The sequence below is a fragment of the Typopeltis vanoorti genome, chromosome 19, assembly GCF_054136105.1.
Source record: "Typopeltis vanoorti isolate ZY-2024b chromosome 19, IOZ_Tvanoo_1.0, whole genome shotgun sequence".
NCBI classification, from domain to species: Eukaryota; Metazoa; Arthropoda; class Arachnida; order Uropygi; family Thelyphonidae; genus Typopeltis; species Typopeltis vanoorti.
In genome coordinates, this window is record NC_143567.1 from 18,050,304 (window position 1) to 18,063,923 (window position 13,620).

General features: G+C 33.1%; 1 protein-coding gene across 2 annotated transcripts in view; it reads left to right on the forward strand.

The window, feature by feature from the left end:
• The window catches only part of Vti1a (Vesicle transport through interaction with t-SNAREs 1a), a 135,296-nt gene extending 133,512 nt beyond the window's left edge, over positions 1 to 1,784 (forward strand). Inside the window, exon 8 of one of the 2 annotated variants that reach the window (XM_090409399.1) lies at positions 1,065 to 1,784. In XM_090409399.1, the coding sequence (XP_090265525.1) occupies positions 1,065 to 1,164 (100 nt within the window). In that variant the 3' untranslated portion in view covers positions 1,165 to 1,784. The remainder of the gene's footprint in view (positions 1 to 1,064) is intronic. The other variant, XM_090409400.1, reaches the window with a different exon arrangement.
• Positions 1,785 to 13,620: the final 11,836 nt, after the last annotated feature.

The following is a 13,620-nucleotide window of genomic DNA, read 5'->3' on the forward strand; positions in this document are numbered from 1 at the left end:
AGTGACTCAATGAAGATAACATGGATTTAGAAAGCCAGTTTTGTACAATTTTATTTTAACATTAAAAAAATTTTACCAAAAAAACATGAATTAATAAAGTTTATTACTATTATTATGTGACACCTCCAATGACTCATCGTGGGAGGGCATTCTACTCCAATTCTACTCACTGTCGCTTACTTAATCCTCCAACTACAACACAATGACACTAATACTATCGACACACACAATGCCATGCCATTTACTGCCTACCACACCAACAGTATTTTTTGTCTGTAAATTGTGTGTTCTCATGGACTATTTACTGACAATTGAAAAGCCCATATAAAAATTCCTTGTCGTGATGAGAATCAAACTCGTGTCTTTTCCAGTAAAATGGTGCAATTGCACTACAGAGGTATTTGTATAAGTTTGTATTTTTATTGAACTTTTGTAAGGTTTTTTTCCTTCTTCCTTTTTTTTTTTTTATAAGTTGTCTTGATTTATGTCCTTTTGTTATGTTACTTTTCAGGAATATATATATGCTGTGCAATTAGAGAGTTAACTGTACTTAATTTGTCTTGAGCTCTGAAATGATCATAATGGTGATGCTTTAGGCAAATTGATTAAGTGCAATGAATCATGTAGAATATTTTATTGTCCTCCAACTCTTACAGTTCTAATTTTATTTAATTCTCATTTTTTGATTTCTTACTTTTATTTCTTTTTTTTTTTAATAAATCTTTTTATCTCCTCTACTCATTTGATATATTTCACAACAGAAAAGATTTTGTATGAGATAATTAAAAATTAATTTGGATACCTAAGATTTTTCTTAGTGCTTGCTTTGTAACCTATGCTATCTTTGTCAGCTGTGTGTTACAGCAAAGATGTATTATTCCCATCTTAACAAGTAAAGCTGTAGAATGCACATACATTTATATTAAAAATGGCAGAATTGTATAGTGCTGTTTTCTGAATAGTCACATAGATATGTATTTATACACCCTCTGTCAATTTTACTCTTTGTTAATATTTAAGGAATATTTCATTATAATCTGATAATATATGCTTTTATGTTGCAGGGCACTCCAGAATCGAATAATTCTATATGTAATAGCAGTAATCATAGGTGTAGTTATCATTTTAGGCATCTACTTTACAGTAAGGAAGACCAACAGCTGATGAAATTAATTTTACATGTGCTTTAGTGTATTCAGATTTTCAGAGCCTGATTGGACATAAAATATAAATCTTGCATTGAAATTAATTATAAACCGTGATACATTTTTTTGTGGAAATGCTAAAGAATCAGGATTATATATCATCAGGATTATTTTTTCAGTGAAAAGGTATTGTGGATATTTGGTATTTCATCATTGTTTATGACAAAGAAATTTATTTGACTAATTCTTTAGGGCATCTCATGTATTCATAGTAATATAGTTTGGAAAATTTTTCAGGATGATTTTGCAGCAGTATCAGACATGCTAAATGGAACCGTTTGCTACAATCTTGAATGTTGAGAAACTATTTTGTATATTATTGAAAACTTAAGATATGTATATTTTAACTTATTTGTAGTAATATAATTGTATATTGTTGTCTTATATTTGCTAAAATATTTTTGTTTAATTATTGCAGTGCAACCTATTACAAAGTGTATGTAATTTTTAGGGATCATACAAGTCAGAACTAGTTTTGCTTTTTATTTTTTATTGACATAAATTGAATTTTTTTTATTTTAAATGAAAGTGAAAAACCTGAAGCAATTCCAAGTGAGAAAAAAAAATGTAATTTCATATAATGAGTGAAATGTAGACCATATAAATTTTCCTATTAATAATTAAGAAAAAACTTATATTGAATTTATTCACACCAAGAAGCACAGATTTTATGCTGATTGTGAAATGTTAAAAAAATTAATAAAAATAACTAATAATGAATTACTTCTACATTTAAAACGTGTTAGAAACTGAATTTTTAAATTTTCTCCAATTTTCCAATATGTTTAATTTACGTATATTGGGAGAAGCTTCAGCTTGATAGTTCTTTTCTTTAAGTGGTGTTAAGAAACGCAACAAAAAAGTATATTCTGAAGATAAAAATTTAATGAATAGCCCATTCAACTATGTGAACTGTGTATGTGTGAGAGAGAGATTACTATCCCCTCAAAAGGAACAAGGGGATTATTCCTCCCTCATCGACACGCACGTGCATTTGCACATTGAACAATTGGCACTGTTTTAATTATGAAATAAATCAGTTACATAGTTATGTGGTTTTTAATCCCAGATTAGTGTATGTAGTTGCAACAACTCTATATATATATATATATATATATAATTACATTGATGAGATGACCAAACATAGCTATAAATTTTAGGGATTTCCTTGATGCTAAATGGAGATGTTGTTATACATACATACATATATTCTATAAAGCTGTTATCAAGTGAAAATGCCTCCATCTTTGCTTTGCACAATAGCCATGATGGGAGCTTACACGTGCCTGATTTTTAACTAGAAAGATAACTAATTTGATGTGCTATAAGTACTTACAGGTTGTGCAGAAGTAATCGGCTCCTTAGTACCCCGCTGTTAAGATTTCTGTTTAATGATTAATTTGAACGAAAAACACTTACAATAATGATAAAATGCGGGAGCACAAGTTTAGAGTAGCTTATTCACAGACGATTTTGCTTGCCTCATAGTCTTAGCTGCTGTGATTCAATCTGAATCTGAAACAACAACCAATAGTTAATGTGGGTAGCTCTGGTCTATTAACTTTAACTTATTGGATGGATAAGATGCTGATAATTATTGTTACATGACACTTCCATGGAATTTGAGGACTCATCACTGGAGGCAACTCTACACTGCACAACACATCTGCCACTGTTTTCTTCACGAATCCACTATGCATTCCCCAATTATCACTGCATCACATGGTATTTTTGTCTTTTAATTCTCTATGTTTTCTGGAGAAAAGACCTTGTCTGAATAAGTTTGGCTAACTCATCTTAAATAGAAAAAGTCCATATAAAGATTTCTCTCATGATGATGAGAATTTAACTCGGATTTTTCAGCTGAAGGATGCAGGTTGGTTATGTTATTCTTCTGACTGCACTGTAGAGATGCTATCATTCATGTTGTCACTTAACAGAAAGAAACAAGCCCTAGGATAATAATTAACTAAATTATTGAATTATTATGCCACTATTTCAGTCTTGATCGCTAAGGCATCTTCAGATGCAAGATGTAAGACATGGAAGTAAGGTTATGTGCATGTTGGAGACACAAAAGGAAAGCAATCAATTGAATATCTTTCATTCCTAGATCGGTGCCCTCTGTGACATTTAAAATCAATTTATCAATGATTTGAGATCATTTACCATTGATAAATTGATCTTAAATGTTTAGGTCACAGATTCTTAACAATGGTCTCCCATATTTCAGGTAGTTTGAGGCAGCTGTATTTGTTCAAGTTAGGGGGGGGGGATAATGTTTTAAATGTATGGTAGATTTAAATAACCTCTCCAATTAAATCTGTATAAGGAAATTTTCTTCCTCTAAATTTGACAGTAAGTGGCAAGTCTTGAGTAGCAGGAGGAATAGTAATAGTGTACTTAATAGATGTATTTTGTGTTGATCCATGTAAATGAATATAATAGAACTATTTCTTTCACTCTGGCCTAAGTAGATCAGTTTGCAAGAGCATGTAATCCTACAGATTGTCTGGAATTATCTATGTGATGGAGAGGGTTTTCTGGTGAGTGGATAATGATAGCTACTTTTTTGTAAGGCCTGAAGCCGATTTGGATATTGTCTTTTAAGAAATGTTGCTGCTGATTATTCCAAGGCTATTCAGATTTATGATTGATAGTCATTTGTAACTTGGGTTGGGGAATAAACAAGTATAGTTTTGTTTTTGCTTTGAGTGGAGGAAGCCATTATTAGATAACAATGTCATGGATGCAGATGATTTCATTTATTGGTGTGGGTGTTTTAGTCTGAACAGATGTTAAAGATGGTGGATGCACCCAGTGGTGTTGCTAGAGCTTTTTGCTCTCCCCCCCCCTCCCCGCTCAATACACACCAAAAATACTACAAAAAGTCAAAATGACGTATAGGGTAAGGTTCAAAGTGCTGCCTGGGGTGGACCCCCCCCCCAAAAAAAAAAAAAAAAATCTACGCAGATGTACCTATTCACCGTAGATATATTCCTACAGATAGAAAAGGATAAGATCCATCAAATGTGTGACCAGTATCAGAGAATGGCAGATGATTTTGGTCTTCTTTTTTTAATGGTGAAATAGATTGTAGGGTGTCATTTGACCATGTGACTAAATTAAGAACACACTGTCAGTGTGTTATGCAATGATGTGGTGGGTTTTTCAGGGTAGGGGACAAAGTCTAAACTACATTTCTTCAAAGTGTTCCACAGACAGATTAATGAGGATGGAGACAATTTTCCTCTTGGAAATTTTGGTAAATAAAAAAAATCTGTTGTCATCTGATACATCTGAGCACCTTGGAACAAAGTAATATAAGTATGTAAGATTCTCATTCACTAAAATACCCTCTCCATCATGTAGGTTGGAGAGGGTATTTTAGTGAATGAGAATCTTTGGTTGGAAAGACTTGAGTTCAAATTCCATTTAAAAGATGTGAAGAACCTTTATCAGGGACTTCTCAACTGAAGGTGAAGCTGGTCTCATATGGAGGATTTGGTGTGCGTGTGTGGGGGGGGTCATCCCACAAAATAAGCAAACTGGCGAGAAAAGCAACACAAACAGATATAATATGCTAGCTTCTTGGCTTTAGTTGCATAAGCAAGTAAGACTAAGAAGCTAGCAAACAAACAGACACCAAACAAAACTACTAACTAACAAACATTTAAACAAAAGCACATCCTGTATCTATACTGGTTCTGCAGATGTTGCATACCACACTACTAGCTGCTCATCAGATTCAGTGAGGAAATATCTTATTTATACAGATGCAGGTTTAAGTCTGTGAGAGAAATCTATCACAGCTCTCCAGTGTTCCTCCAACTTGAAAACAAATTGCTAACTCTGCTAGCCCAATTATGACAGTGTCTCTGTTCTAACCAAAACACTTAGGGTTTGAGCCCAGTTGTGGCATTGATGTGAAAGTATTTAGCTGAAATACAATATTTATTGGCCTATGTGCTTTCCCCCCCCCCCACTTAAAAGTTCCATGTAGTATCAGAAGATTCCCAGGTTATCTATCTCCAGCTTACGCATAGGTTACTGTCCTTTAATGAGTGGAATTGACATTTAAAAAAAATAATAATAAATAAATAAAACATTATTTTGTGACCATCAGACTAGCATTTAAGATTAGTTTATGGGCATGGTAAAGTAATCTTAAATGCCAGTCTGATGGTCACAAAATAATGTTTTATTTATTTATTTATTTTTTTTTTTTAATGCATCAGTTGCAAATAGGATATTCTTTTGTTTGCATTCTGTAGCACAGCGTTTCCCAAACTTTTCCTATGACGGAACGCTTAACAAATCCTGAAATTTTCACGGAACACCTTGGTTATTTTGTAATGTATTAATTGTTAATGTAGGTGATTTTTATTATTAATTAATTAATTAAACATAAACATCATTAAATTAATTTGTACTGATTTTCATTGACATATCCTATTCTGATCACCAAAAATTTATAATATAAGTACTTACGAGTGAATGCAGACTTTTTCTCCTGTGTGCTGGTAGTTTTCCCTTCCTTTTGTACATCCTGGAGATTGCTTTGTAGGCTGGTGGTGGATGACTCACTATCTGTTGCATCACAAACACCTTCAATAAGAGATTTCTTAATACCAAAATTAAACAGTCCCTTGTCTCTTATTCATATTAAAATTTAAATTTGCAGGCCTATTACTTTAAAAAAAATCATGCCTCCACGCTTTCGAAACTTTCGCCCTACAATACAAACTTGCGAAGAAAGTATTCAGTATTACTCGATTTGAGAACTGGATACAGACTGCCTTGATCTTCAATTTTAGTGGAAAAATTTTCTTTATACTTCTTTGCTGATTGGTCACTAACATTTGCAACATGGATGTTATTTCTTTCAGTTTTGAGAACAAAGGCTACACCGCCCATTGTTGTAATCGGCTTGCAGGCAGTTTTTATGATTGGTCATAAACAACGGTATTCTCTTTCCTGATTGTTGAAAGATTTCGATGTGTGAAAATTAACGATAATTAATGAATATCAAAACTATGCCGCTCGGTCACTGACATTTGCTACACAGATGTCATTTCCTTCAGTTTTGAGACCAGAGGATACGCCACCCATTGTTATAATCCGCTTGCAGGCAATTTTTATGACCAGTCATAAACAGCAGTATTTCCTTTCCCAAATGTTGAAAGGTTTCGATGTGTGAAATTTAACGATAATTCATTAATACTTCCATGTTTAAAAATACACGGCTTGGTCACTGACATTTGCTACAGATGTTATTAGGCAGTCTGGGTCTGAGCTTTTCTACATGTTCATGAATATTATTCTCCTCAGAATATTTTCACTATAAAATATTTATTCATGAAAAATGCTTAGAAAACTAAAATGACAAATTCCAAGAGAACTTTTCGTGGAACACGGTATGGGAAACCCTGCTGTAGCATATATATAATTTTTTTCCCTTTTTACTCAAGAAAATGCTTTGGTAACCAGAAGAACAGAATATAACTAAATAAATTTAAATAATTATTATCTGAAGTGCTCTTTTTTTTTTTTTTTTTTTTCACTCCATAAAGCATATATAGTCTAGTCTAGACTATATATGCTCCATATAGTCTAGTCTAGTCTAGTCATCTCTCTCTCTCTACTACAGAAACATAATGATATGTGAGATTTCAGACAGTACTTCTGATACACGAGTACTGATTAATTAGTATCTGCAATGTTGCTGTTTTGTTATATCAACACATAAGCTAAGCTAGAGTTTACTTATAGAAGATGACCATGGATTCATGTAACGATTCTCACTAATCTCCACTTGGAGGATTGTTATTGTAACATGCATTTAACAGATAGTTAACTGCATGTAATACAACAAATAGTTTTTTGCTTTCTGTTTTCAATATCAGGTAGGCACATGACAAATTATGTTTGTTTTCTAGAGAAACTAAAGTTGTGCAGACAAGAAAAGAATCCATTTGTTTCAGGATATATAAGTAACTAATAATTAAGAGAAATTCTCACTTTCACTGGTATATTTAAATTAAAAAATATGTAGTAAATTACATTAATGAGAAAAATGAGGAAATGAATTGCCATGAATACAAATAGATTCATTATTGACAAATATTTAATAATTTAAAGTTGTAGTGTGATGGGTGATAGAATAAATTACTACATTACAGATCCTGTAATCTTTAGTCATTCATATGCACCTTTGGGAAGGGGATGAGGCAGGATAAGAGAAGCAGATTTGTTTTGAAAAATATAACCAATAATAGTGCTTGTTGGATATACAGAAAAACCTTGCTTAGCACGAATTCGATATGCCCAATATTCAGTTAGTGCGATTGAGTGAAATGATACTATTTCCTGCTGTAAGCGAGTGATTAATCAGTTAATATGATTTATTTTTTTTTTATTATGTGAAATTTTTTGTTGGCAATCTGCAGCAAGCGACAGCACTTGTCAGTGTTGCAAACATTGATTATGACAATTGTCAAACATTGACGAAACTGGTCTCTTTTGGAAGCATATGCCAGTAAAAACTTTCCTAGCCAAAACTGAAGCATCTCAACCAGGCAAAGTATCTAAAGATCATCTTACGCTTTTATTAGGAGGCAATGCAGAAGGCGACTTTAAATTTGATCCTATGTTAGTTTATGGTGTGCAAAATCCAAGATTTAACATTATTGAAGAAATCAGCACAATTGGAAAAGAACTTGGATTTAATGAACTGGGTAATGAAGATGTGAGAAACTTGCTAGATTCCCACTCAGAACAGTTAAGTGAGAATGATCTCCTACAACTAGAAGAACAGTGTCCATATGAAGAAGATAAAGAGTGCAAACAAGAAGAGAATGTTACAACTAAGATTCTAACTGCAAAAGAACTTGAGCTAGTTTTCAATCACATTGAACATGCGAAGGAAATTTTGTTTGATGCTGATCCTGATATGGAACAAAGCTTTGAAGTCTTCCGAAATCTTGATAAAATGATCACCAACTATCGCAAATTGCATGACAAGGTGAAAACGATAAGGATGTCTAGGAATGGAAGTTTATTATCTTTTTCTAGTTCCAATGTGAACTTGATAGTGTTGTGGAAGCAATTCATTTTGTTTAGATAATCTATTAATTCTTCTTTTTTGTTGGCATGCGGTATCAATTATATTGGACAGACATCTAGAAGTTTTGAAACAAGAAAGAAAGAACACATAGGCTATGTAAGGAATAACAGACAAGATATATCAGGCCTTTCTTCCCACTTTGCCTCTACCAACCATAATATTGAATGGGATATGAGTCATATGCCCTACATAGAAGAGAACTACCATTCCAGAACATTCAGAGAAGCTGCCACAGCTGCCCATTCAACAGGTAACTTAAATAAGAATCAAGACCTAATCTTACCAGATATATGGAAAATTCTAATCAGATCATTTAACCAAAAAGAAATGAATTTTCATGAAAATTACAAGAAATATCTCAACAAATAAAACGTTGTACTTGCGACACATGTATTGTATCATGCACAGTGATAATTTTACATAATTTTTAGAATTGTTGGTTAGTTTCCTAGTTTTTGTTACTTTCCATTGCTTACCAGTGTAACCTTGAAAATGCTGACAGATATTAGTCAGTGAAACATGTCAGATATTAAACTATTATTTACTTGACTAACATACAGAATTAAGTCTTTAATTTATAATTCTTATGGTTTAATGGATTCGCTTAAAGCGCATTAATTGATAGATTAGTTAAGTGAGGTTTTCCTGTATTTTTAGCTTAGCAAATGACTAAGAGAAAATGACAGAGAGGGTCAAATTCCTTAAATTATATATGATGAAGATTCATCTCTTTGTGCCATTGAATTGAATATGTTGACTGAGTGATTGCGAGCAAATCCACCTGTACAATTTGTAGTGCTCATGTATTATTTCTCTTTTTTGTTTTCTAAAATAATATGCCTAGTCAATAACACTATACTAACACTAATTTCGTCCTCCATGTTATAGCCAAACAAGTTTTTATTGTAACACTAAGTACATTACAATGTTCTAACAACTTATTTCATATCCTTCTATTCATTTATCCTAAGAACCAGTTTTAATTTTCAGAGTTAAATTTCCAAGAAACATGAGTGAGACAGCTTTGCTTAAATATATTAATTTCAAAAGCAAATGTTTGAACATAATCTTGCATGTGAATTAATATCATGATCTTTAAATAGTTCCAATGTCTTAAACTGTCTAGCTATGAAACATCATTCCAGAAATGCCAAGCTCATTTCTTTAAGTCTTCTGACCATCACTTATATGTGACAAAATGTCACTGAGGTGGCTCAGTCGCTGAAGTATGGACATATCTGACATCATTGATTTTGTTTTTTGCATACTGATTTAGTTTTTTTTTTATCCAAAAAAAGCTTCCCCCACCCCTGGTGGGAGGAGGTGAAACTATCAGCAGTAATGAATCCCAGATCTAAAATTCTTTAATTTCAGTTAAATCAGTGCTTGTTTTGCAATCTAAATAAGATATAACTTTTAAATTTCTTTCTTTCTGCCTTAGTTTTTTTTATGATTGTTAATGTGTATGCTCGTACATCTGTATGCTGAGAAATATTACTAGTTTGAGATTTCTCCAAGTCATTTTGATTTTCTTGTTTATGAAATTTTCTGCAACAAAAGCAATATCTTCACATTAAATATATATGCTATTAATACAATTAACAGCTTTATAATTTTTCTCTTATTCCTAGAAAATATGACATGGAATATAAGTCCTAAGTTCTTTTTCTTATGGTTTCTGCCTCATTCCTTCTCTCTCTCTCTCATACAGGAAGTATACAGAACATTTTTGAAAGCAGCAGTGGATTTACCTAATCCCCTTCCAGTAGATAGAGAATAACTAGTTAATCACTATTCCAGTTTGCCATCATCAGTTTATAAGTTTAAATTCCAACTCTTGACTAAAAATTGTTCTTATAACATGCTGTTATTCTGTTTGATGCACTCAGTATTTTTATTTATATATTTTTTCATAGACTTATTCAAAATTTTTTGCATCTGATATTCATTTTGGTTAATGTCTTGAAGATGTAAGATTAACCAAATGGTCATATGAATGAAATATATCAAATTTATGCTTTGTATCTATGTTATTTTTATGACATCCAATGGACATACTGCACTCACAGAATTGGCATGTAAACACATCAAGGATGGTATGGTGGTTGGAAGCGGGGGGGGGGGGGGGGGAAGAAGAACATTGGTAAAAAGTTGTGTGTGTGTGTGTGTGTGTGGACAGTGTTATACTGAGGTATAATTACTAAGGATCGATAACTGCTTCCCATACACATAGTAACTACAAGAAATCCGAACATTTTCTCAGAAGAAATTTGAAATTTTCAAATCGAAAAATAGCATAGTTTAACATATTTTAAAAACCTTCAAAATTATTAAAATAATTAGAAAAAATTGCTTAATATAAACAGAATCCATCATTTCAAAATATAGATTTTTTTTAAAAAAAATAAAAACCTCATTCACATATTGCTTTTGTTAATTGTGAAATTGGAGGAAAAAAGAGTAAGTTCTAAGCTATATAACACATTGTAGCTTGGGAGTGGGAGTGTCTCAAAAAAAGATATCATTTAAAGGTACTCCTTTAGTCTCATGTGATGATGTGCTGAAACTAGATATTACAGATTTGTGTCTGGAAGAAAATGAAGAGAATTTAAGCATGTTAATAATGAAGGGAAAAAGTTCATATATATATATATGTACCAATAATTGTCTGGACTCTTTAGAAATTTACAATTGATACCAGCAGGCAAATCCTAATATTGGGTATGTGCACCTTTGGCTTTGATCACCTCCTGCACCCTTTGAGGGAGGCTTTCCACCAATGTGCAGCAGACATCAGGTGGAATTTATCCCCATTTCTCCATCAAAGCAGCACTGAGTTCAGTGACAGATCGAGGATGTGCCTGCTCTGGACCTCATTTGCTGCTCCAATTCATCCCACAGGTGTTCGATGGGGTTGAGATCAGGACTCTGCACAGGGCAGTCATGTATCTTGATAGTAATACAGGTCCATTCCATAAAAACTCCACATAAAATCAGACAGCACCTGATTATCCAGAATATCAAGGTACTGAACTGCCTTCATGGAACCATGGACAATGCCAATGGTTCCACTTGCACCCCACACCATTACTCCTCCACCACCAAACTTTACTGTGGGTACAACATACGCTCTGGTAACAAGTGTTCACTACAGGCGGTTTTGCTTAATGCGGGATTTGATTAACACGGTGAAATTAATTGCGGCAGTAGTTTTGATTAACGCGCTTTTAACCTGCAAAGCTCGCAGCTAATCTGACAGATACATGCAAAATGTTTAATATAAATACTGTATTCTTACACAATTCAGTGCATAGCTTGGAGGTCATGAGCAGCTGTGCATTCATATGTTACGAGTGATATTCTGCACTGTTTTTTTGCTGTCAGTTTGGTTTAACATGTTATGTAAAAGTTTGTGATATTTGACAGTAAATTGTATCTGAGAGATACTGCAACCTCCGATGTCAGTATAGTATGGTTTAGTTGTTTTTTTTTTTTTTATTCTTTGTTCAATAATTTCTAGATTGTAATTGAAAATAAATAAACCATCATGTATTACTGAAAAAGAGTCAAAGGCTTATTTTTATCATATATATATGTCCTCTAGAAGATGTGCTTTACATTATGGAAAATACTAAGGAAAGTGATCTGGAGCTTACTCCATCTTTACTACGAGTTGCCCATAAGATTGCTTATGCTTGCATCTGCTGAAACGTTCAGTTTCTATATATTCGGCATGAAACTCTTCTAGTTTCTTTATTCGACTATGAAATAATGTTAGATTCAATATTAACTTAATTTGTACCATCGTATATTATATTTGCAGTTTTTTCTTTATGTTGCATTGCTTGTTTGCGGAGGTCTGGAGAGTCATTTTGCTTGTTATCGTAGAATTTATGCCGATAAGAAAAAAACTAAAACTGTTCAAATGACTCTTGATAACTTCTTTTGATAAAAAAAATCGCAGTAAATAATTTAGATACAAGTATTTATTAAGCATTTACTCTGCATTCATTTTTTATCTTTCCTAAAAGTGTGTTATCATATAAAATGAATTATTAATACAGTAATCGATCATGGATGAATTGTAATTTTTACCATTGATTATTAGATTTGATTAACATGATTTTGATATACGCAGTAACATCGAGGGATTAATTAACTGCGTTAATCAAGGGATACCTGTAGTTACCTTCACACCTTGCCATCGGACTGAAAACGGGCAAACCTTGATTCATCACTCCAGAGTACCATTTTCCACTGGTCAATTGTACAGTATTAGTACTCACCATGGTGTTACTGGTGCTCTGGAACTCATCATGGATGCTCTGTGCTGATTGTAGCCGGTTTTTGCATGCTACCTGTTTTAACACTCTCCTGTCGCTGTCAGTCATTTTCAGCAGCCACCCTGGGTGTTTTCTTGCACTAGTGATGCCAGAACATCTCCATTTGTTGATCACATTGCCAACCATTGATTTTGGATGCTCCAGTTGAGCAGAAATGGTACATATGGACATGTCACTAATGTGAAAGCTCATGATTATACCACTCTCAAAGTCAGCGAGTTCACGTCATATTGCCATAACCACCTATATTCAACTGCTATGATGAAATACTGCTTCCTACTATCTGTATACTGGTTTTTATGTTATTAAAAACCTGGAATATTCTATAACTTCAAATAATGGGTGTGCATACAATTATTGGTAGATAGTGTATATATAATACAGTGCTTCTTTTTGTACCGGCATTTACCATGTTCACCTATGTTATAGTACACACTTTTTTTTTCTTTTTTGTTTACTGCGAGGACAACTTCCAAAATGCTTATTATATGTTGATATATAAGGCACAAAATCTTAAAATTTTCAAGCAAAAGGCCAAAATTGTATTGACAATGTAAATAAATGAATCTCCATTTTTAACCGCCACTAAAGGAAGTTACTCAGGCAGGCATAACTACCTAGTGAACATATGTTGAACCAGAGGTAGTTTACATAGTAGGAAGATTGAATTGGCTCCTATTTTCTATACATGGAATCCCCAGGAAGCATTCCTGGGGATTCCATTGTATGGAATGATATTATTTGTGCGAGGTATTTTGTCAGCTGTGTGCCAGGACGAGCATATTTCTTGTAAGATAACTTGTTAGCTAGTCAAAGGGAACAAACTAAACGTTCTCACACAAGCTTTTTTGCAAACAAAATGACACAAGGTGCATAAAATTACTGTGCAAGACATTGGAGATTCATATTTCAAGTTATTCATGTCAATTTTACTCTCCATACACTG